Source organism: Myxine glutinosa, chromosome 3 (assembly GCF_964187855.1).
Source record: "Myxine glutinosa chromosome 3, kmMyxGlut1.1, whole genome shotgun sequence".
NCBI classification, from domain to species: domain Eukaryota; kingdom Metazoa; phylum Chordata; class Myxini; order Myxiniformes; family Myxinidae; genus Myxine; species Myxine glutinosa.
In genome coordinates, this window is record NC_136263.1 from 190,817,374 (window position 1) to 190,843,979 (window position 26,606).

The 26,606-nt window shown below is 42.0% G+C and overlaps 1 protein-coding gene across 1 annotated transcript in view; it reads left to right on the top strand.

The window, feature by feature from the left end:
• Window positions 1–26,375, top strand: part of GRIN1 (glutamate ionotropic receptor NMDA type subunit 1) — a 95,027-nt gene extending 68,652 nt beyond the window's left edge. Inside the window, exons 15-20 of the mRNA XM_068109619.2 lie at window positions 4,123–4,271; window positions 12,704–12,861; window positions 16,836–16,997; window positions 18,565–18,674; window positions 19,242–19,387; window positions 25,214–26,375. Coding sequence (XP_067965720.2) covers window positions 4,123–4,271; window positions 12,704–12,861; window positions 16,836–16,997; window positions 18,565–18,674; window positions 19,242–19,387; window positions 25,214–25,243 — 755 coding nt within the window. The 3' untranslated portion in view covers window positions 25,244–26,375. The remainder of the gene's footprint in view (window positions 1–4,122; window positions 4,272–12,703; window positions 12,862–16,835; window positions 16,998–18,564; window positions 18,675–19,241; window positions 19,388–25,213) is intronic.
• The last annotated feature ends 231 nt before the right edge of the window (window positions 26,376–26,606 follow it).

Below are 26,606 nucleotides of genomic sequence, written 5' to 3' on the forward strand. Positions count from 1 at the left end.
CATGTTGAGATTTCGCTAACGACCGAACCATATCGAAACAGTGTATTTTAAAAGTTTGGGTCTTGGATATTTCCACATCATGTGGCATTGTTTTAACTCTTACATGAAATATTTAAACCTGCATTCCAATATGACCATTTTGTTTTCTTAGAAGGGAACATTCCCATCTTTCATTGTTTGTTATTTCATGCCGATGTGACTTTCTCATGTGACTCTTGTTTTGTTGAAACACTGTTCAGCTGTTTAGCCTAACTGCCTTGTAGTAAGTAACGATTGTGCAGTGGAATCATGTTGCCACCTGTGTCTTTATAGGTAATAATAATAATAATAACAAGAAGAAAAAGACATAAAATGTCATAGCCTCCGAGGTTGTATTAATTTTGCTGTACAGAGTTAAAGGCCATCAGTCGGCCATCTTTGTTCAGATTACAAAATAAAATCTTCTGCATATGTACGCTCTCATATATTGTCTTTGTGCCAAGTTTTAACAAAATCGGTCCATACATGTCGAGAAATTGTTGGGGACACGTTTGAGTATCAAAATGGCCGCCAGTCGGCCATCTTGGATATGATCTCAAAAAACAAATTACGCGCATATGTATCCCATCATTCATTTTCTGCGTGCCAAGTTTGAAAAAGATCGGTAAATGCATGTCCAAGACATGGCTGAGGACGTGCTCAATATCGGTTTTTTTGTTTACAACTAAAATGGCCGCCAGTCTGCCAGTCAGCCATCTTTGTTCAGATTGCAAAATAAAGTGAGGTGCACGTATATGCCGTCAGATGCTGTGCTTGTGCCAAGTTTGAACCAAATCGGACCATGCACATGCTCAATATCGGAGGTTTCTTACAACTAAAATGGCCGCCAGTCTACCAGTCAGCCATCTTTGTTCAGATTGCAAAATAAAGTGAGGTGCACGTATATGCCCTCAGGTGCTGTGCTGGTGCCAAGTTTGAACCAAATCGGACCATGCACATGCTCAATATCGGGGGTTTCTTACAACTAAAATGGCCGCCAGTCTACCAGTCAGCCATCTTTGTTCAGATTGCAAAATAAAGTGAGGTGCACGTATATGCCGTCAGGTGCTGTGCTTGTGCCAAGTTTGAACAAAATCGGACCATGCATGTTCAAGAAATATTTGGGGGCACGTTTAAGTAACAAAATGTCGGCCAGTCGGCCATCTTGGATCGGCCATGAAGTGCGAAATGAAGGGAAAATGGGAGTGCTGGTGGGTGTTATAGCCACAGTGTTAGACACCTACTTGTGTTGTCTATGAGCAAGTGTTATATGCTCAGAAAACTGACTTACAAGGAAATCTGTAAGTTATGATCTACGCTGCTCCTTTCTTTTTATCATCAGAGCCGTTTCATGTGACGGTTCTGTTCTTAAATTGTGCGTTTGTGTTAAGATTCCTCCCACTCCAACTCTCTCAGTTAAGATTCAACCTCTGTCAGTATGAGCAAGAACAATTCCTTTAGTTGTGTCCTGGCAACCTGGCTGTAAAGGGGCTCCAATGAGATGCGTTTTCGCTTTCCTTTGGCCGTCTCGTCGCATTGACTCTTCCATCGCTTGTCCCACCGTGCTGTGCCCGACAGGTTCTCCATCGACATCTTTCCGCCTCACCTCATCCATCTCACCATGCCTTGACGTCCAAGCAAGTGTGATTGTATCAAATGGACGAGTCCGCCTGTATGTCTGAGTGTGCCCACCCATTACCTCACACATTCGATGCCGGTAGTAGGATGAAGTGAGAAAGGTGAATCCATGTTGGTTTTGATGGCCATGTCAGATTGCAAATCATCTTTAAATCTTCACTTGGTAAACTGGATCTTGTTAAGTCTTAGCAGTACGCACATAATGCTATCGCTGAAAAAACTAAACATTTTGAGGAGCATTTTGTTATTAATTGAAGGTCACATCAAACTTGCATTATTTCCAAATTGTTTTATTTGTCTAGATTCTAGAATGAACAGATGAGACATTTTGTTTATAATGAGGTCATGATGCCCCTTGTATAAAGCCAGCTCATGATTCTTTTACCAGATGCAGCAATACGTGACTTCATGAATGGCAATATATTGAACTCTAAAATTTTTAAATTTGTCTTTAATTAATTTTCATTTAATGTCATTAATCATTTTTATTATCATTTTATTGTCATTATTATATTATATTTATTATTATTATTATTAAAATATTTTTTAAATCATTTTTTTATTATCATTTTATTATTATTATTATATAATATTTATAATTATTATTAGTTAATCATTTTTTATTTTCATTTTATTATTATTATATTATTATTATTATTATCATTATTATTTTAAAATCATTTTTTATTATCATTTTATTATTATTATTATATTATATTTATTATTATTTTCCTAATTTTTTAAAATCATTTTTTATTATCATTTTATTATCATATAATATTTATTATTATTATTTTTTAAAATCATTTTTTATTATCATTTTATAATTATTATTATATTTTTTAATCATTTTTTATTATCATTTTATTATTATTATTATATTTATTATTATTATTATTTAATCTTTTTTTTTTTCATTTTATTATTATTATTTTATTATATTTATTATTATTAATTTTTTTTTAATCATTTTTTTTTCATTTTATTATTATTATTTTATTATATTTATTATTATTAATTTTTTTTTAAATCATTTTTTATTATCATTTTAAAATTATTATTATATTATATTTATTATTATTATTTTTTTAATCATTTTTTATTATCATTTTATTATTATTATTATATTGTATTTTTTTGTTGTTGTTTTTTAATCATTTTTTATTATCATTGTATTATTATTATTATATTATATTTATTATTATTATATATATATATTTTAATCATTTTCTATTATCATTTTATTATTATTATTATATTATATTTATTATTATTATTATTAATTTTTAAAATCATTTTCTATTATCATTTTTTAATTATTATTATATCAATATTATTATTATTATTCTAAATTTTTAATCATATTTTATCATTTTATTATTATTATTATTATATTATATATATACTGTACATATATATTTTTTATCATTTTTTATTATCATTGTATTATTATTATTATATTATATTTATTATTATTATATTAATTTTTTAAAATCATTTTCTATTTTCATTTTATTATTATTATTATATTATATTTATTATTATTAATTTTTTTAATCATTTTTTATTATCATTTTATTATTATTATTATATCAATATTATTATTATTTTTTTTTTTTTTAAATCTTTTTATTATCATTTTATTATTATTATGACATTATATTTATTATTATTATTATAATATATTTTTAATCCTTTTTTTATTATCATTTTATTATTATTATTATATTATATTTATTATTATTATTATTATGTATTTTTAATCATTTTTTTATTATCATTTTATTATTATTATTACATTATATTTATTATTATTATTATTATTATTATATATTTTTAATCATTTTTTTATTATCATTTTATTATTATTATTATATTATATTTATTATTATTATTATTATATATTTTTAATCATTTTTTTATTATCATTTTATTATTATTATTACATGATATTTATTATTATTATTATTATTATTATTATTATTATTATATATTTTTAATCATTTTTTATTATCATTTTATTATTATTATTATATTATATTTATTATTATTATAATATATTTTTAATCATTTTTTATTATCATTTTATTATTATTATTACACGATATTTATTATTATTATTATTATTATTATTATTATAATATATTTTTAATCATTTTTTATTATCATTTTATTATTATTATTATATTATATTTATTATTATTATTATATATTTTTTATCATTTTTTATTTTATTTAATAATTTGTCATTTTCTTCAATTTCATTTTTCATGTCGTTTAATTGCTGTATTTGAGAAGATGAAACATTTGGAGATGAAAGAATTGTCTTCAGTTTGAATGTCTCTTCAAATACAACTTTTGTTTTTTACATTGGCCTTGTTTGATGTCACTTAAGAGTTGCTGGGCCTCTCATCGCTGGCAGGCTTGAGTCTTCACAGATGTTTTTTTTGTATATCTGGTCCGCAGGCAGCCCACGCTCTTTCTCGGCACGCATCCTCGGCATGGTTTGGGCCGGTTTTGCCATGATCATTGTGGCATCGTACACTGCCAATCTTGCAGCCTTCCTCGTGCTTGACAGGCCTGAGGCACTCATCACTGGCATCAATGACCCACGGGTATGACCATCCATGCATGTCCCATGTTCATGGATACCAACTGAAAAGCATGTTCTCGGGTATTATTTGTTTTTAAACATTAGATCTTTTGTGATCTATGGAGCTCTTGAAGCCACGAGATGCAGTGATAGACCGACCAGTAAGGCTTCCAAAAGGTAAGGTTATTGATTACCTTTGCATTAAACCCATGAAGGAATTTGATATTCTTTGATGGGGATGCTAAATAGCCAACAGACTCTCCCTGTCTGATTTTCCTTGTTCCTTCTATTAGTTTTGAATATACTGTATTTGATTCCTTCACTGTTGGACCACACAAGTTTAATAAATTCCTTCAAAACAGATGTGTCTGAAGACAACACGAGACAGAAAGACCATACAGTATTGTGAAACGGATCCAGCAGGGGGCGCTACATCTCAAAACATGGTGCCTCTGACGGGGACATCAAGCCAGTTGTCCCATCCGTATTTAGTTTGTGAATGTTAAAGTTATGATTTGAAAAGAATAGGCTTCTTGTGCTGGTATTTTGCGAAAATGTGAAGGCCTGCTTGGTGTTCACATCTGAGCACATATCCTATGATCCTGAGAGTCTGAGGTTTGGATCATTTATAATACCATTAGGATTTGAGAGTGCACCTCTTGCTGATAACCCAATAAATAATCAAAAGGTCATGCTTTAAAAATAAGAACAGAAGGCAACACCCCAGTAAAAAAAACGTGTGTGTGTGTGTGTGTGTGTGTGTGTGTGTGTGTGTGTGTGTGTATGTGTGTGTGTGTGTGTGTGTGTGTGTGTGTGTGTGTCTGTCTGTCTGTCTGTCTGTCGTAACTTTTTTACCATTTGAGCTATTGTCTTCAAATTTTCACCAAAGCTTTATTATAATACGGAGAAGGAAAATTAATAATTTTGGCAAAAGGTCAAAGGTTACCATCACATAAAATCATCAATTTTCTTCCAATTGACCTGAAATTTCAATTTACCATTTGAGTTTTGTCATCAAATTTTAACCAAAACTTTATTATGATAATATGGAAAAGACAAATTAATAATTTTGTCAAAAGGTCAAAAGGTTAAAGATAAGCATAACCTAAAATCATCAATTTTCATCTGAATGACCAGAAATTTTAAGAATTTGTATATCGGCTCACTGACTTGGTTCACTAATCAAAAGCTACAAGCCGATTGGTTTTTTTTAGATCAAAAGGTCAACGTTGCATAAAATGAGCAATTTTCACCCGATTGACCTGAAATGTAAAGCATTTACATATTGAGTCACTGCATTGGTTCACTAATCAAAAGGTAGGAGGCGATTGGGCTTTTTTAAAGATCAAAAGGTCAAAGGTCAAGGTTGCATATAATCACCAATGCTCACCCAATTGGCCTGTGAAATTTTTTAAAAATTGCATATTGGATCACTGTTCACCACCATCTCTTATCGGACCATGCACGTGCTCAATATCGGACCCCCATCCAAAACCTTGATCTCTTCTACCCCGGTTAATTCACCCCAGTTCCACTTTTTTTTTGAAATCCCGACTTCTTTCTTTTCTTGAAGTTCTAGCAGTGTCCATGTGTTTTATACCTTTCCCACGCCCCTCCCCCCACCTTCCCATGCCTCCTCCCCCCAAGCCCTCTCCCTCCCACAGATCCTCCGTTGTCCCTGTTCTCTGCTATTGTACTTGTTTGCTTCCCTCTCTCTCCCCATCTTGTCTCCCGCTCCCTTTATTGTATGTTTTGTGTGTCGGGCTTTTTTTTGTGATTGATGTTAGCTCTTACACGAGCCTCGATCTTGCATCCAAAAAAATTATAAAACAAGTACAGATACATTCAAAGTACACCGCCCCCATGCCAAATAATTAAATATGCTACAGCGCGGCATTGCCGGGGCGCCTCCGGCGCCCGGAAATACCGCGGTGCAGCTCAGAGGCTGCATTGGGAGGGAGAGGTGTACGCTAATTGATTGATTAATTGTATAATTAAAATCAATAAAAGATTATCACAAATATTTTCTTAATCAATTCGCTAATAGCATAATTAAACCACTAGTGCTTCATCCAAAGATGTATCTTTTAGAAATTTAATTAAATAAGTCATTAATAAAAAATTAAATAATTAATTGATTAATCAATAAATAATTAATTGATTAAATGATTAATCAATAAATCAAAAATATCCTTGATAGCCACATCACTTGGTCACTGTCATGTCCAAATATTAGCTTCCCAGCTCAAAAGGTGCCTGAGATATTGGCCAAATGAGAAAGAAAATAAATAAATGATTAATAATGAAAATAAATAAATAATCATCATTAAAAAATTAAATTATTAATCAATTCAGTCACAGAACACATAAACCACCACCATTTCATCAGAATCTGTAACTTAAAAAAAAAAAAATTGTCATTAATCGAATAATTTAATAATTAATCGATTAATCGATTAATTAATAAATCAAAAATAGCCTTTGCAGCCAAATCACCTGGTCATTGGCATGTCCAAATATCAGCTTCCTAACTCAAAAGGTGCCTGACTTGATGGTCAAAAGAGAAAGGAAATTTGATGAATTAAATAAGTACTTAATTAATCGCTAATAATTAAATAACTCCTCAATTAATTGATTAATCAAAAAACAAAAAATAATGTTTTTGACAAAGGACTTGCTCACTACTGTGCCAAAATTTCAGCTTCCTAGCTCAAAGGATGGCTGAGATATCGTCCAGACAAACAAACAAGAAAACAAGAAAGAAAACAAGAAAGAAAACAAGAAAGAAACCAAGAAAGAAAACAACCAGAGTGAAAACTGAGTACTCCCTTTCAGCGTGCGTCACTGCCGAGCCCCCTTCGGTGCCCGGCAATGACGATTTGCAATGCCTGGAGATGGCATAGGAAAGGTGCGGTGTACAAAACTGAATTGGTCAACCAATAAAAAGCTACAAGCCAATTGTTTTTTTTAGGTCAAAATGTCAAAGGTCAAGGTTGTGCAAAATTGCCATTTTTCATCCGATTGGCCTGAAAATTTTAAAATTTGCATATTGGGTCACTGAATTGGTTCACCAATCAAAAGTTACAAGCCGATTGTTTGTTTAGGTCAAAAGGTCGAGGCTGCATAAAATGAGCAATTTTTATTTTGTATTAAAAAAAACAAACTGTTTTCATTATTTTGAGCATACGGAAGAAGAAGACGTCTGAATAGAAACGGACGCAGACGGGCTTTTCATTTTCAGATGCTTTCTAATTTACTCTTTGGTTGGAAGTGCCTTCTTAAAAAAAATAGAATAATATATTTTTTTAAATGTATTGTTGCAGTTCTGTGAACTGGTACTCCCCATGGCAATGGCACACAACATACAGGTTCCCGATCTTAGTTATTTCATGATTAAATGTTCAGATATACCTCCCTTCTGTGTAGTGGGTTTCAAGGGCAATGCTTTGTGTGGGATTAGCTGGGGATTTCCTCTCTTTACCTTTCTAACCAAAGCGCTAACCTCTTCAATTCACGGGGAAGAAGGAACAGCGGAGGAAAGCAGCGGAAGTAGAGCTCATTTGCATATCATGTCAAAAACCCATTTGAATCCACAAGCCAATTTCCAACCATCACAACCTTAACCCACACAACCCCAACCACAATTTACTCACCACCGGATTTATCAATCACCTCTACGCTGTACGCTCGCTGTCTAAGGATAACCTTTTCAATCACTTTGGTGATAAGATCATAATTGCAGACATTAATGGAAAATCAAATGTTGTGACATTTAGGGGTGTGGCATCGTCGATTCTTCATGACTTCTATCGTCAGCAAAAGGAAAGGGACCCTGAAACAGAAAAGTTGCGCCTGATCAAGACAGCTGCTGATCTCATTAGAAGTGACATAAAAGAGGTATCTCAAAATAAGGACATTTACCCGACTACTCTCGATATGTCCACTGTCAATGCTGCAACCAAGTTCCTACCTGAGTCACTAAAGCTCTTGCTCGAAATGCTGTTTGTGGGGAAAGGAAAAGACTTAAAAATCTGCTCACTGGGACAGGCGATCATGCAAGCCGCGAGGCCTAGGATCCTTCAAGCTCCACTGTTGGTGGGTCTTGGAATCGATATGCACTTCCATTTTGGTTCTCGATTTCTCATAGACACGCTCTTTGCACATGGGTATAGTTGTTCATACACGGAGGTGCAAACGTATGAGCGCAGCGCAGCAGTCACGTGTGGAACAGACATCCCTAGTTTTACCCCTGGACATTTCATCCAATATGTGGCGGACAATGTTGACCATGACATCTGCACATTAAATGGGAGAAACATTCCATGGTATGGGCATTATTGCGAGTGTGACCCCGAAAACAGTCCGGACACTTCAGATTGCCCGTAGAGCTGTCTCGGCAGAGGACATCGCACAAGTGGGGCGAATCAATATACGACCTTTCACATCAGCATGTGGAGGAATGCAGTCCTTTCTCTACGAGAAGCTTCCAGCCTGTACCGACTTGAGACAAATCAGCTCAAATGTTGACCTCCTCTGGAAGGTTTCGCTTACTGTTCGATCACCTCGGCCCTCTTGGACAGGAATGATGCAGATGGTACACAAGGGAGAACATCCGGGTGAGGCATCAATAATGTTTCTGCCCATGATTGATCTCAGTCCAAGTGACTTGGACTGCATCAACTCCACACTGCATTTCGTTTGTGAACATGCGCAGAGATATGGTGTAACCCCGATACTGACATTTGATCAGCCACTTTGGTGGAAAGCTCTCACCATAGTCAAGAGCGAGCCAGCGGACAGCAAACTTCACTCGATTGTTCTAAGACTAGGGGGATTCCATACACTCATGAGTTTTCTTGGGTGTATTGGCCACCTGATGTCTGGTACTGGACTCAAAGAGCTTCTGGAAGTTGCATATGCCAGCAACACTACAACCCACATGATGAGTGGCAAAGCCGTGTCTAGAGCTATACGTGGACAGCTACTCGTTGATGCAGCACTCAATGCAAAACTTGCTTCGAAGGTATTTCAGATGAACCTCCCAAGTGATGGAGACAGCGAGCGTACAGTTCCAGCAGAGCTCAATGATGCAGGTGACTTGTTTGACGGTCTGATGTCGGGTGACCAAGCAGTGTCAGACATCTAGTCATCGAAGGTGATGGAGGTCATTGGAGACAAAATCAATCAGGTGATTGATACAATAAGGCATCAACGGACAGCGAGACTGTGGTTACAATACATGGAAATGGTGGACATTATCCGTTTTTTTCTGAAATCTGAAAGAACAGGGGATTGGATGCTTCACTTGCATATTCTGCGCGCCATGCTTCCATATCTTGTAGCTTCCGGACACAGACACTACACAAAGTGCCTGCACATATATCTGCAACTGATGACTGAGTTACCAAAGGACCATCCAGAAGTACATCAGAAATTTCTCCAAGGATTCCAAGTTGTCCGACGGAGCGACAGATACTGGGCTGGTCTGTCTACAGATTTAGTCATCGAACAAGTACTTATGAGAAGTCTGAAGACATCAGGTGGTCTGACCAGGGGACGAGGGATGACAGAGACACAACGCTCAGTCTGGGTCATGGCTAGTCCTTTCTTTGCAGAGGTGAACAACGCCCTCCAACACCTCACTGATGTGATGTATGTGACAAGTGAACAGCACAAGGATCTATCAAAGTCTAGACAGAAGAATGATGTAGCTGATACCCAGAAAATGCTTGAGTTTCTTCATGAGAGGGATCCCTTTCAAGACGACGATACTCTTCACAACATTTTCACTGGTATAGTTGCCCAGACAACGGTGAATGTTGATGAGGCGAAAACTGTGGGAGAAAGGCTCTTGGGCCAGATGAGTGGTAAACGTGTGCTTGAATACAGCTTCAAGAAGAAGGGTCAAGCCATAACTATGGACTCAGAGTCTGCAATGAAGACACCAGACGGAGACATCAATATCGACCCTCAGTTACTCTTCCAGAGACTTGTGATCGCTGGCACTGAAGTAGGAGACTTATCCAAAGCACTCCTTTGTGAGTTATGCACATATCCTCCATCTTTGTTCGAGACCAAATATGCCTTGCTGTCCGCCAATAAGCCAGCGTTAGCCTCAGCAATCAAATCCTTGGCACCTGCCGATACTGCACAACCGTCCGATATACAATACGTACTCGATGGCGGTGCCCTATTGCAGCGCATACCGTGGCAGTCAGGTGAACAGCACAAGGATATTCTTGACCGCTACCTGAAATATGTTAGTAGGCATTACGGGCATGCTATCGTCGTGTTTGATGGCTATCGTGAAGGTCCCTCAACGAAAGACTGTGCCCATCAGAAAAGGGGTGAGCGACCATCAGTGAAGGTATCTTTTTCTCAAACCATGACGCTTTCTGTCAAGAAGGAAGAGTTTCTTCTGAACAAGGAGAACAAGCAACAATTCATAGACATTCTTGGTAAGAAACTGGAAGAATCTCATTGTGAAGTGCTTCATGCGAGTGGGGATGCGGACCTACTCATAGCAACAACTGCAGTTTGTAGCTCTTCAAAATCCAACACTGTTCTTGTTGGCGAAGACACTGACTTGTTGATACTACTGTGCTACTATTTTCGCAAGAATACTGCGCACACTCTCTACTTAATGTCGGAGCCGAAAAAGGGTTCATTGAATCCAAGACAATACTTGGACATTGGCAAAGTCAGAGAGGCTCTGGGTGATACTGTCTGTGAAAACATTCTCTTCATCCATGCGTACCTGGGATGCGACACGACATCAAGGGTCTTTGGGATCGGCAAAGGCACTGGACTCAAACTGTTCAAGGACAATGAAATGTTCCAGCAAGAGGCCCTAATTTTCGGCAATAAAGAGTCAACACAGGATGAGGTCATTGCTGCAGGAGACAGAGCAATGGTTTGTGTGTACGGAGGCAAACCATCAGACAATTTGAACGAATTGAGGGTAGCAAAATTTCATGCTAAGGTGACAACAAACAAAACATCGTTGCACCCATGGGTACTTCTGCCCACGAGCTCAGCTTCCAAATATCACAGCCTACGGGTATTCCAACAGGTTCAGGAGTGGAAAGGACACAAACTCAACCCGCTTGACTGGGGATGGAGGATCATGGACACCAGGATGATCCCTATGCATTCTGACCTCGCTGCAGCACCAAACTATCTCCTAAAGCTGGTTAGGTGTTCTTGCAACGGTGGTTGCAGTGATAAACGTTGTGGTTGTCGGAAAATTGGGCTGCCTTGCACATTTGCATGTCGGGAGTGCAGAGGTATTTGTGCAAATGCAGACGAATCAGTGGACGTTTTCGAGGATGCTGATGATAGTGACCATGGAAGAGACGAAGTGACGTGTTAAATATTGTGAACGGACAGAGGGACATTGGGTACAAATAGTTGTGGTAGTGTATTCAAACATGGTTAAATAAATAATTTATAGTTGATTTGGTGTATTATTAGGAGTGATATTGTCATATAATTAATTTCCAAACATTGCGGTAGTCCGAAAAGTTCCCAAATCGGAAAGGACCTGAAAAACCATGTTCCACTCAATATATTTAAGTATAATTTTGGGCAGATATTTAGTAGACATCAAGGTCTCAGAAAAGTATTACTTCGTTTCTCTTGCAATTAGTGGCGGGTCCATTCACATTTTGACTGGACTATCATGCCGCAAGGCCGAGTGAGTGCTTTCAGATTTCACAAAGGAAAGAATATAAAATACAAGCTCGAAGAGTTGAGCATTTGTAGACACAAACACCAGGGTCGGCAGATGGCGTCTATCTATTACTTAAGCGACGCATATCTAATATCACAATTAATTACTTTACCCTTATGCTAGATCATCACTTTAAGGAAATAACTATGCTATATTAAGCTTCTTTAACCACTAGAAGTCATTTCCACAACGATATGCATAATATACATATTGTCGCGTAGCAATTCCTTGCAAACAATTTCATGCTACAGTGGCGGGTATCTACCATCCCTTTCCTCGTACATCCCAGAGTTGGTAATGTTATTGTTTTAAAAAGAAAAAGGATTTGCAGGGCAGTTCACTAATTATGAATGTCGTTAAGGAGGCAAATAAATGAAACAGCGGGCTGGCAGGATGGCCGAAAGGTACGCACACTCACCTCTAAGATGTCTAGCCTGGGTTTGAATCCCGACCACCTTGGCCAAAATTCCTGTCCTGACTATATAATCGAGCATCAGGTCTGACCAGCCAGTTCTTGAAAGACTTGGGCCAAAAACTTCCACCGGCCAACCCACACAAGGACGTGGGAATAATTGTGGCCGGTAATTGTGGCCAAGATACATTAATTAAAAAAGAAAAGAAAAATTAAACAACCCAACTTCTATTTTGTATTCCCACTCCTATCAGATACATGTACTGTCCGATTTCACTCCTATGATGTCATTCCTCCCTCCCAAAAACAGCTACGCAACCCTTCGGACAAGTTCATCTACGCAACAGTGAAGCAAAGCTCCGTGGACATTTACTTCCGCCGGCAGGTCGAATTTAGCACCATGTACCGTCATATGGAGAAATACAACTACGACAGCGCGGCCGATGCTATCCAGTCAGTCAAGGATGGGTACGGATGACTTATACCTACATTCTTGTGCAGCACCTGGCTGGTTATTGCATAATTTGTGCAAGTGTGGCTGCGCTCTTGCAGCAGTGTCCCCTGTAGGTTGGTGCAGAAATTTGTAATTCACAAATTGCCAGCTTACCTGTAGTTTACAGTCTGGTCGGAAATCAAATCCAGACTTGACAAGTATGCTACTTCTGAGCTCTCCGATCAGCCCACTACAAATGAGTGGGATGTTAATAACAGACTTCAACACATACTTTAACAAGGTACGAAGAACCATTGATTACACTATCCTATTTAAGATTATTTTGAGCTAAAAAATAAATAAGAATTTTTTTTTTTTTTTTTTTTTACGGAGAGTTTACTGTTTTTACGTAAATTTTCATTGAGAGTTTTATCTCACAGTTTACAGTTATGTAATTTACGAATGCTTTTCGACGGTTCTGGCGTTTTTTCCTGGTGTACTGGCTTCAATGTCCATCGGCACGCCAGATTTCAGCTTTCTACGACACCCAGAATGTACCAGACACTAATATCAGTCAGTCAGATGTGTGTATATATTGTTACGGAACCCAACGTCGGCCTCTGTTCCCCTTACCGAGGGGGGATTAATCCCCTCGTCTTTGACTGACCGACGGGGTCCCTGACTCTGCACAGCTACCTCCGGGAAGGCAGGTGCCCAGCCCCGTTCGTACCGCGGACAGATGTTAATTGCCGAGCGGTTTTAGCAACCGCGGCACGAACTATTAACAAGGACTAGACCCGATTCTTGAACGTTGGCCAAATCGTGCCGCAGGTATTCAATGTGGAAACCTCAAAGACGAATGGATGTGAAGAAGAAGAAGGCAAAAGTAGGAAGGACAAATATAATTTATTATTATTATTTACAAGACCAAAAGAACTAAGGAGAATGGAAAGATAAGAAAATAATTACAGAAAGAGGGACGGACCAGAAGGACACAGTGCAACGCTAGCTTATATTAAACAGTCTTACTTAACCCAGGGACAGAACAAACAAAGACAGACTCGCACGAATGGGGAATTCTCAGGCAGGAATGGCGGGAAGGATGCGAAGGTGGGACCACAGGGCACCGCAAGCGGGTCCGCTCCAGGCGGGAAGCGAAGAGCCGGCAGTTCCTTGTATTCGGCTTTACACCGCACACCGGCAGGGTCACTCGCTGTCCCGTCAGGGCTTCACGCGGCTGGTTGAAACGGGGCTGGTTGAAGCGGCTCTCTGCAGAAATCTCTCTTGTGCAGAACTCAGCCGGGTCACGCATCTGCTGTCTCTCTCACGCATCTGCCGTCAAAAAGCTTGCGCAGGCGCTTATATAATGCGCTTCAAGATCAATGCGTGCCATGCCTGTGATGGTATCTTATCAGCCCTGGTTGGCTGGTGGGGGCTCGCTGGCTCCACCTTTGATGACGAGGTGGTGCCACACCCATGATCCGACGGCTCCTCCTCCTCCTTCTCCAGCTTAACCATGTGCGTAATGGAGGTTTTGGGGCGATTTGGGCGAGCCCCAGCCAAAGGGCAGCGAACGCTGCTGGCAATTTCGTTTTGGTGGCAATTGAAAGGGGATTCTACCTTATTTCATTTGGTGCAATGCAGTGTCAATTAATGGAAGACAAAGCCTTAAACTAATACACATAATAAGGAGATAACTACTGAACAGGGAGATCTATGATTTGTTACGTGATTGTATATGGAGTAATCACGAGGACGACCTTTTGACCTTTACACTACGGAGGGTGATATGTACAACAATTCATTACACTTACAACAATACAAAAACACAACAATTCTCAAATCCACAACAATATATATTGTTGTGGATTTGAGAATCTTGTTTTTTTTGTGTAAATATCACCCTCTGAGTAGTGTAATGATTCCTTGTAAATATCTCCGTTTGGTGTGTAAAGGTCAAAGGTCGTCCTAGTTAATCCATATACATGCACGTAGCAAATCATATACCCTTTTAAATAGTTATTTCTTTATTATATGTGAGTTTAAGGCTCTGTTGCCCATTAGTTGACACTCCATTGCACCGAATTCAAATAAGATAGACTCCCCTGAAATATCCCCATGGCCTCCGAAACCTGCCAGCAAGGCGGCGTTCGCCGCTGCTGCTTTGGGGTTGTGTTCTTCGCCACAAGACTCCATTAGCCACGAGGTAATCTCAGAGAAAAGGGGGGAGGAGCCATCTTACGGGCGTAGCCCGCACCTCGTCATCAAGGGTGGAGCCCCGAGCGACCAACCACAGGCTCGGTGGGTATGGCTTGGTAAGGCGTGGCATAAAACCCGCGGCGGACGCCCCCACGGAGATGCGGGAGATGCGTGGACCAAGGAGAAGCGTGAAAGAGCACATGAGTGGGAGAGAGCACGAACCAAGCATTCCATGGTGAGGTGCGACCGACAACACTGCTTCCACCGAGTCCGTACCGCACGGAGCCCTGACGCACTGCTGTGAACCAACCTGCCGGTGCGCGGTGTACAGCCAAATACTTGGAGCTCCCGGCTCCTCGCTTCCCACCCAGAGTGGACCTGCTCGCTGTGCCCTGTGATTCCACCTGCTCATCCCTCCAGCCGTTCCTGCCTTCATGCCCCGTGTAAGTCAGATTGTCATCCGTCTTCTGTGTTGTCCTGGGGTTTAAGTAAGTCTGTATAAGCTAGTGTTGCACTGTGTCTTCTGGTCCTTCCAGCCTTTCTGTCTTTATTTTCGTATCCTTCCTTCTCCTTGGTTCCTTTGATTGTGTAAATATTAGTAATAAATTATATTTGTATTTCCTACCTTCGTTCTTCTTCTTCATGCTCGTCCGGTCGTCTTTGTGATTTCCCAATTGAATACCTGTGGCATGATTTGGCCAACGAATGAGAATCGGGTCTAGTTCTTGTTAATGGTTCGTGCCGAGGGCTGCCATCCGCTCGGCAATTAACATCTGTCCGCGGTCGTGAACGGGGTTGCTCACCTGCCTCTCCGGAGGGAGCTTGGGCAAATTCAGGACCACGTCGGTCAGTCATAGACGAGGGGATTAATCCCCCCTCGATAAGGGGGGAAGAGGCCGACGGTGGGTTCCGTAACAATATATATATATATCGAATATCTGATCTGATATATCTGATCTCGAAAAAGAATGACGTGCATATGTAAGCCATCATTCATGATCTGTGTGCCAAGTTTGAACAAGATCGGTAAATGCATATCCGAGGAATGGTTGAGAATGTGGTGAATATTGGGTTTTTTTTCAACTAAAATGGCCGCCAGTTACCAGTCGGCCATCTTTGATCAGATCACAAAATAAAGTGAGGTGCACGTATATGCCCTCAGGCACTGTGCTTGTGCCAAGTTTGAACAAAATCGGACCATGCACGTGCTCAATATCGGGGTTTTTTTACAAGTAAAATGTCCACCAGTCTACCAGTCAGCCATCTTTGTTCAGATCACAAAATAAGGTGAGGTGCACGTTTTTGCCGTCATGTGCTGTGCTTGTGCCAAGTTTGAACAAAATCGGACCATGCATGTTGAAGAAATGGTTGGGGACACGTTTAAGTAACAAAGTGTCCGCCAGTCGGCCATCTTGGATATGATCTCGAAAATAAATGATGTGCATGTGTAAGCTATCATTCGTTATCTGTGTGCAAAGTTTAAACAAGACCGGTAAATGCATGTCCGGGAAATGGTTGGTGGCCTGTTCAAATCGGGGTTTTTTTGCAACTAAAATGGCCGCGAGTCGGCCATCTTTGATCACATCGCGAAAGAAAATATATATGTATATATGCCATCATGCGTTGTCTTTGTACCCAGTATGAACTAAATCGGTGCATACATCTCCTAGATATGATTGCGGAAGCACGCACACACACACAGACGGACGGACGGACAGAGAAGACCCAATCCGTGAGTCCCCGTTTCGGACCGAGTCCAACGGGGGCTAACAATGGTGTTGTGTAACTGATAGGATGATGTTATCTGCAGCACTCTGCATGCCTTCGTTTGGGACTCGGCTGTGCTGGAGTTCGAGGCCTCACAGAAGTGTGACCTGGTCACGGCCGGGGAGCTGTTCTTTCGCTCCGGCTTCGGCATCGGGATGCGCAAGGAGAGTCCCTGGAAGCAGCAAGTTTCTCTCGCCATTCTCAAGTGAGAGCCGTCCTTATGCGATAACCTTGCCTGAGAACTCTTCTTCGTATTTTTTTTTTAAAGGATCAAAAGTGAGCTCATGGCGATACGGAGCACATGTACTGATTCCGTTTTAATGCTCCTCGATTATTTTATTGAAAAGCTCCTTTTGTACAATCCAGCACCCAGATTTTATGGCCTTGATTTAAAGACTCCCTCTTCCTTAATGTTCCATTTTAAAGGCCATTAGTTTTAGTTGCCAGTTATGCAGGTAGCCACCAAAAAGCTGGGAATGGCAACATTAGTATCCTGCACTTTGTGTCCAGAGATTGATGCCACACCCGCTCAGTCATGCTGGAGTCTTCACATCAATTTATTTTTTATTAATCACGACTTTTTTTTTTTTTTTTGGATACAAGATCGAGGCTCGTGTAAGAGATAACATTAATCATAAAAAACACAAACTGACACATAAAACATATAATAAAGGGAGCGGGAGACAAGATGGGGGGGAGAGAGGGAAGCACACAAGTACAACAGCAGAGAACAGGGACATCGGGAGATCTGTGGGAGGGAGAGGGCTTGGGGGGAAGGAGGCGTGGGAAGGGGGGGGGGGGGCATTTGAATTCCAGGATTCTAGAACTTCCAGGAGTTGAATTAACAGGGGTAGAAAAGATCAAGGTTTTGGATGGGGGAAGATAAGAGATGGTGGTGAGCAGCTGTTTTAAAGACCTGGAGGGAGGAGTGGGATTGAAGAGAGTGAGGGAGTTTGTTCCAGAGGCGGGAGAAAAGAGGAATGAAGGAGTGAAGGTGAGCAGAGAGCCGAGATTTTGGCAGTTTCACCATAAGATGGTTGCTGGCAGATCTTGTGCGTCCTGCAGGAATATTTGGGGGACAGAGCACAGATAGAGCAGGGGGAGCTCGGCCGGAGAGGAGTCGGTAGAAGACAGAAAGTTGGTAGAAGGAGGTTGGTAGAAGACAGAAAAAGAGAGTTGGTAGAAGAAAGTTGGTCGAAGAGTTGAAAGTTGATAAAAGAAAAAGAAAGGAGTTGGTAGAAGACAGAAAGAAAGTTGAAAGTTGGTAGAAGACAAGTTGGTTGGTAGAAGTTGTTGGTAGAAGGTAGAAGTTGGTAGAAGTTGTTGTTGGTGGAAGAAGTTGGTAGAAGTTGTTGTTGGTAGAAGAAGTTGGTAGAAGTTGGTAGAAGTTGTTGGTAGAAGTTGTTGGTAGAAGAAGTTGGTAGAAGGTAGAAGTTGGTAGAAGTTGTTGGTAGAAGAAGTTGGTAGAAGGTAGAAGTTGTTGTTGGTAGAAGAAGTTGGTAGAAGGTAGAAGTTGAAGTTGTAGGAGTTGTTGGAAAAAGTTGGAAGAAGACAAGTTTCTTCTACCAGAGAAAGTTGGTAGAAGACAGTAAAGAAAAGAGTTGGTATGAGACAGAAAGACCACCAACCTGCCTGCGGTGAGTGAGTGAAAGGCCCTCGAGTTCGCTTCATCGCGGGAGATTCCAATGACTTTCAACATGTTAAGCTGGTGTTTTCTAGTGCTCGATCAATACGCAGTGCGATTATGCGTGTTGCGCTGTGGTGTGCTTCAGCTTCCACGAGAGCGGCTTCATGGAGGACCTGGATCGCATGTGGGTGCGCTACCAAGAGTGCGACGGCCGCAGTAACTCTCCTGCCACTCTAACCTTCGAAAACATGGCGGGTAAGCAACACGTGAGAACGGGCATGTTTACGGGAATCGCAGCCGCAGCATCAATGTGACCTTTGTGGGCCTGAAAAAACGAAAAACACAGCCTTGCTTCTGCGTCTTACGATTTCTGGTCTCGCCGAGGAAGAACGTAAACAAATGGTTTTGGCACAGGCAGCTACAATAGATTGGCATGAGGCCCTTCCTTGCCAACAGCCGGAAAGGAAACTGCGGCAACTGAGTTACTTAACAGGTGTTTCCTGCGATGGTCGAGACTGCCTACGCAACAGGTCTTAAGCGGAATGGCAACATCTTAGCACACGGTCAGCAATGCCCACACTTGTGGGCATCGTGTACATTAAATGAACTACAGGTAGAAACATGCCCATTAGAAACAAACCAATACGAAACACCATCAAGCAACACACCTTGTAGTTCATAATGTGGGTTCATCACTGCAACTGTGGGGCACCGGGGGCACCGGGGGCAATCCAGTGGGCAAATGGTGCCAGAAACAACGTGATACATGGCAGGGTAATTTACGTTGAGCCAATTATTGGTATGATTCATGCATGTTCACAGGTGTGTTCATGCTGGTGGCTGGCGGAATCGTGGCAGGAATGTTTCTCATTTTCATCGAGATCGCGTACAAGCGACACAAAGACGCGAGGAGGAAGCAGATGCAGCTGGCGTTTGCTGCTGTCAACGTGTGGCGCAAGAACCTGCAGGTTGGTTCCGGTCTCGCCGTCCCGTGTGCTCCTCTTCGGCACTCGTCAAAATCGGTACCTCGTACAGTCAAGACGGAGGTTAATGGTTCATGGCCTCTTGGATTCTCTTTGTGCGTCTTAAGTTGACACATTATGGCGGCTCATGTAAGGTCAGTTGGTGCCACTGCGTGCCAAGAGCCTCATGTCGCCGTCCGCTCACAGCGACTCGCCCCGGCATGACCTGTCTCGCCTCGTCGTTCAGCTCGAATGGCAGGCAGGTATTAGGGATCCACCTTCAACAAGCAGGCACACGGTTCCGTTACACGTCCAGGTTCTTGGTGTGCGAGGCAACACTTTTAGCTCTGGTGTGCTCTGGCTTTCATCAGTCCTGGCCGAGGCTTCGAGGGGAGCAAGGTTCATGGCAGCACTCTCTGCCCGCGGGCGGGGCCGAGCTTCGGGGAGCATGGGTCACTCCACACTCTTCGACCCTTGCATGCCATGTACCCATTGGCGCGCCCATCCTGGTGATGCTGCAGTGGCACACCGTCAGCTATGGCATGACGCAGGCATCACAGGATTATGGGCTGGGGCTGTAATCACGTTGATTATGGGCTGGTGCTGTAATCACGTTGATTATGGGCTGGTGCTGTAATCACGTTGATTATGGGCTGGTGCTGTAATCACGTTGATTATGGGCTGGTGCTGTAATCACGTTGATTATGGGCTGGGGCTGTAATCACGTTGATTATGGGCTGGTGCTGTAATCACGTTGATTATGGGCTGGTGCTGTAATCACGTTGATTATGGGCTGGGGCTGTAATCACGTTGATTATGAGCTGGGGCTGTAATCACGTTGATTATGGGCTGGTGCTGTAATCACGTTGATTATGAGCTGGGGCTGTAATCACGTTGATTATGAGCTGGAGCTGTAATCACGTTGATTATGGGCTGGTGCTGTAATCACGTTGATTATGGGCTGGGGCTAGAATCACGTTGATTATGGGCTGGGGCTAGAATCACGTTGATTATGGGCTGGGGCTGTAATCACGTTGATTATGAGCTGGGGCTGTAATCACGTTGATTATGGGCTGGTGCTGTAATCACGTTGATTATGGGCTGGTGCTGTAATCACGTTGATTATGGGCTGGGGCTAGAATCACGTTGATTATGGGCTGGGGCTAGAATCACGTTGATTATGGGCTGGTGCTGTAATCACGTTGATTATGGGCTGGGGCTGTAATCACGTTGATTATGAGCTGGTGCTGTAATCACGTTGATTATGAGCTGGAGCTGTAATCACGTTGATTATGGGCTGGTGCTGTAATCACGTTGATTATGGGCTGGGGCTAGAATCACGTTGATTATGGGCTGGGGCTAGAATCACGTTGATTATGGGCTGGTGCTGTAATCACGTTGATTATGAGCTGGTGCTGTAATCACGTTGATTATGGGCTGGTGCTGTAATCACGTTGATTATGAGCTGGTGCTGTAATCACGTTGATTATGGGCTGGTGCTGTAATCACGTTGATTATGAGCTGGTGCTGTAATCACGTTAATTATGGGCTGGGGCTGTAATCACGTTGATTATGGGCTGGGGCTGTAATCACGTTGATTATGGGCTGGTTCTGTAATCACGTTGATTATGAGCTGGGGCTGTAATCACGTTGATTATGAGCTGGGGCTGGAATCACGTTGATTATGGGCTGGGGTTGTAATCACGTTGATTATGGGCTGGTGCTGCAATCACGTTGATTATGAGCTGGGGCTGGAATCACGTTGATATTATGGGCTGGTGCTGGAATCACGTTGATTATGGACTGGGGCTGTAATCACGTTGATTATGGGCTGGGGCTGTAATCACGTTGATTATGGGCTGGTGCTGTAATCACGTTGATTATGGACTGGTGCTGGAATCACGTTGATTATGGACTGGGGCTGTAATCACGTTGATTATGGGCTGGGGCTGGAATCACGTTGTTGATTATGGGCTGGGGCTGTAATCACGTTGATTATGGGCTGGGGCTGGAATCACGTTGATTATGGGCTGGTGCTGTAATCACGTTGATTATGAGCTGGGGCTGTAATCACGTTGATTATGGACTGGGGCTGGAATCACGTTGATTATGGGCTGGTGCCGTAATCACGTTGATTATGGGCTGGTGCTGTAATAACGTTGATTATGGGCTGGTGCTGTAATCACGTTGATTATGGGCTGGTGCTGTAATCACGTTGATTATGGGCTGGTGCTGTAATCCCGTTGATTATGGGCTGGTGCTGTAATCACGTTGATTATGGGCTGGTGCTGTAATCACGTTGATTATGAGCTGGGGCTGGAATCACGTTGATTATGGGCTGGGGCTGGAATCACGTTGATTATGGGCTGGGGCTGGAATCACGCTGTTGATGATTGCCTGGGGCTGGAATCACGTTGTTGATTATGGGCTGGTGCTGGAATCATGTTGATTATGGGCTGGGGCTGGAATCACGTTGATTATGGGCTGGTGCTGGAATCACGTTGATTATGGACTGGGGCTGTAATCACGTTGATTATGGGCTGGGGCTGGAATCACGTTGTTGATTATGGGCTGGGGCTGTAATCACGTTGATTATGGGCTGGGGCTGGAATCACGTTGATTATGGGCTGGTGCTGTAATCACGTTGATTATGAGCTGGGGCTGTAATCACGTTGATTATGGACTGGGGCTGGAATCACGTTGATTATGGGCTGGTGCCGTAATCACGTTGATTATGGGCTGGTGCTGTAATAACGTTGATTATGGGCTGGTGCTGTAATCACGTTGATTATGGGCTGGTGCTGTAATCACGTTGATTATGGGCTGGTGCTGTAATCCCGTTGATTATGGGCTGGTGCTGTAATCACGTTGATTATGGGCTGGTGCTGTAATCACGTTGATTATGAGCTGGGGCTGGAATCACGTTGATTATGGGCTGGGGCTGGAATCACGTTGATTATGGGCTGGGGCTGGAATCACGCTGTTGATGATTGCCTGGGGCTGGAATCACGTTGTTGATTATGGGCTGGTGCTGGAATCATGTTGATTATGGGCTGGGGCTGGAATCACGTTGATTATGGGCTGGTGCTGGAATCACTTTGTTGATTATGGGCTGGTGCTGGAATCACGTTGTTGATTATGGGCTGGTGCTGTAATCACGTTGATTATGGGCTGGGGCTGGAATCACGTTGATTATGGGCTGGGGCTGGAATCACGTTGATTATGGGCTGGGGCTGGAATCACGTTGATTATGGGCTGGGGCTGGAATCACATTGATTATGGGCTGGGGCTGGAATCACGCTGTTGATTATGGGCTGGTGCTGGAATCACGTTGTTGATTATGGGATGGTGCTGGAATCACGTTGTTGATTATTGCCTGGGGCTGGAATCACATTGTTGATTATGGGCTGGGGCTGGAATCACGTTGATTATGTGCTGGCACTGGAATCACGTTGTTGATTATAGGCTGGGGCTGGAATCACGTTGTTGATTATGGGCTGGTGCTGGAATCACGTTGTTGATTATGTGCTGGCACTGGAATCACGTTGTTGATTATGGGCTGGGGCTGGAATCACGTTGATTATGTGCTGGCACTGGAATCACGTTGTTGATTATGTGCTGGCACTGGAATCACGTTGTTGATTATGGGCTGGGGCTGGAATCACGTTGATTATGTGCTGGCACTGGAATCACGTTGTTGATTATGTGCTGGCACTGGAATCACGTTGTTGATTATGGGCTGGGGCTGGAATCACGTTGATTATGTGCTGGCACTGGAATCACGTTGTTGATTATGGGCTGGTGGTGGAATCACGTTGTTGGTTATAGGCTGGGGCTGGAATCACGTTGTTGATTATGGGCTGGTGCTGGAATCACATTGTTGATTATGTGCTGGCACTGGAATCACGTTGTTGATTATGGGCTGGCGCTGGAATCACGTTGTTGATTATGGGCTGGCACTGGAATCACGTTGTTGATTATGGGCTGGCGCTGGAATCACGTTGTTGATTATGGGCTGGCACTGGAATCACGTTGTTGATTATGGGCTGGCGCTGGAATCACGTTGTTGATTATGGGCTGGCACTGGAATCACGTTGTTGATTATGGGCTGGCGCTGGAATCACGTTGTTGATTATGGGCTGGCACTGGAATCACGTTGTTGATTATGGGCTGGCGCTGGAATCACGTTGTTGATTATGGGCTGGCACTGGAATCACGTTGTTGATTATGGGCTGGTGCTGGAATCACATTGTTGATTATGGGCTGGCGCTGGAATCACGTTGTTGATTATGGGCTGGCGCTGGAATCACGTTGTTGATTATGGGCTGGCACTGGAATCACGTTGTTGATTATGGGCTGGCGCTGGAATCACGTTGTTGATTATGGGCTGGCACTGGAATCACGTTGTTGATTATGTGCTGGCACTGGAATCACGTTGTTGATTATGGGCTGGTGGTGGAATCACGTTGTTGATTATGGGCTGGGGCTGGAATCACGTTGTTGGTTTTAGGCTGGCGCTGGAATCACGTTGTTGATTATGGGCTGGCGCTGGAATCACGTTGTTGATTATGGGCTGGCGCTGGAATCACGTTGTTGATTATGTGCTGGCGCTGGAAGCACGTTGTTGATTATGGGCTGGCACTGGAATCACGTTGTTGATTATGTGCTGGCACTGGAATCACGTTGTTGGTTATAGGCTGGGGCTGGAATCACGTTGATTATGGGCTGGCGCTGGAATCACGTTGTTGATTATGGGCTGGCGCTGGAATCACGTTGTTGATTATGTGCTGGCACTGGAATCACGTTGTTGATTATGGGCTGGCGCTGGAAGCACGTTGTTGATTATGGGCTGGCGCTGGAATCACGTTGTTGGTTATCAGCTGGCATTGGAATCATGTTGTTGGTTATCAGCTGGCATTGGAATCACGTTGTTGGTTATCAGCTGGCATTGGAATCATGTTGTTGGTTATCAGCTGGCATTGGAATCATGTTGTTGGTTATCAGCTGGCATTGGAATCATGTTGTTGGTTATCAGCTGGCATTGGAATCATGTTGTTGGTTATCAGCTGGCATTGGAATGATGTTGTTGGTTATCAGCTGGCATTGGAATGATGTTGTTGGTTATCAGCTGGCATTGGAATGATGTTGTGAACGGCTTTGATTATGGTCTCTGTGTGATTGTGGCATCGGTGTGGTTGTGGTGTCAGTGTTGTTTGTGCTGTGGGGAGGTACACGGGGAGGGGGTAGGGACTTGAAGGAATTGAGGACAGGAGGGATTTTGGATGGATGGATGGATGGATGGATGGATGGGGGAAATCTCGAGAAGGTGGGGAATCACAAGGTGGGGTGGAACCCGCTAACCCTAACAACGCATTTCCCCGTCCCTGATACTCGGGGAAGGCGCTTGTCTCAGCACAATTACTCATGGGATATTTAACTCAGGGTTCCTGATGTGTTGAGTTCCTGTTCTAAGGGTTCCTGATGACACCCCGAGATCCTTTTTCCATAACCGCAACAATATTATTGATGATATGAAAAACAAAAACGATAACTCTCAAGGGCAAGGCAGTTGAATGGCAGTTGAATGTGCATCAGATTACTGGTGCTAGTTTTGAAGACGCACCAACAAAATGTGAGTGAACATCTTTGGGAATCCAGGAAGTCAACCTCACTACACCACCACATAAACCAACAGTTAGACCTGCCTAACACTTAAACCTCATTTATAAGGACCCTGATTGTTTTCCTGGACCTAACATGAGATTTTTCTTCTTCCTCCTCTCCTAATTCTTCTTCTTCTTCCTCTTCGTCTTCTTCTTCTTCTTCCTACAGGAGGAACCTGCAACGCCATGTCGACAGTGAAGAAAGGAGCTTGTCTCGTCCAGCCCGTTACCTGGCATTATGAAGAACAATGACGACAATACGTAGTGCTGTTCATGAAACAAAAACGATGTTCATTTCTAAATAATACAATTGAGGATTTTTGATCCCCACATCAACAAAATACAGTGTGGATTGTTGAAATGTGTTATAGTGACAGCAGAAGTGAGAACCTAAAAAAAAAAAAAAGCCACATTTGAGTCGTAATTGGTTGCAATGTATCGTAAAGCACACCTGCAATGTGCTCGGTACTTGGAGGTAAAAAAAAAAAAAAAATTCATGTGCATTACCATTATGACATGAGTATGACGTCACATGCGTTAAATTGGCATCTGGCGAATTGATTATTTTGAGTGATGCCAGTTCAACTCCTGCGACGTCATACCCCACAAATGCCATTGCTCGGATAGACCGAGTGCTTGCTTCTACCCAGGTTACCCAGGTTACCCAGGTATGGATGTTTTCCACTGCTCTCCTCCGCATGAAGCCTCGACATATAATACGGCAATTCCTATATTTACGCATTCATTTACTTTGCTGAAGAAGTGCATTTGTGGCCTGTGAAGTAACAGTGTATTTTGTTCGCGAGAGTTCTTCCCTGGAAAGAATCGCAGAGCCGAAGCGTTCCACAGTTGATGCCATCGCAGCGCCGGAAACTCCAAGAGAAGATGCAGTGGGATGGATTGAAGCTCAATTCGTCCGCCTGGATCCCAGGTTCCAATCCGTGAATTCCGAATCGGACTTTATGCAGACGTTTATCAGAAATTAACTTTTAACTTTCGAAAAGAATATAACTTGTACATAATATATGTGTGTTGGTGCGCTGTGCCAAATAAAACAGTTATATAATTATTCTATAAAACTTTGGGTTGTGGAGGAAGGAACATGGAAAACTTTATGAACATCAAACCGCAATACAAATCCTGAATTCTAGGACTATGTTTTTACATATTATTGCAAAAAACAACTTGAATGTACGTTTTTAATGGTCATATTTACCTGATATTGTGTGCTTATGGCTGTATTTTCTTCAAATCTGATTTTTTATTTTGGTCTGCTATTTATGATGGTATACTTTGTGCTGCTAAACAATAAAATTAATGTGCAATGCTCAAAACAAGTTTCCTTGCCCTTTTAGAAGTGACGTTTATCCGAGATGTTTGAGTTTATGCTTGAAATGAATCAGTTAGACAGAATCGAACGTACATTGATCTCTCAGCAATGTTTTGTACGACAAAGGCAAATGACAGAGGTGAGAATTGCAAATGCACGGACAATGGAGCAGAGAATAACTGGTGGATTACGACAAATTGGGTCCAAATCCAAAGCTTTCAGAATCGTTGGA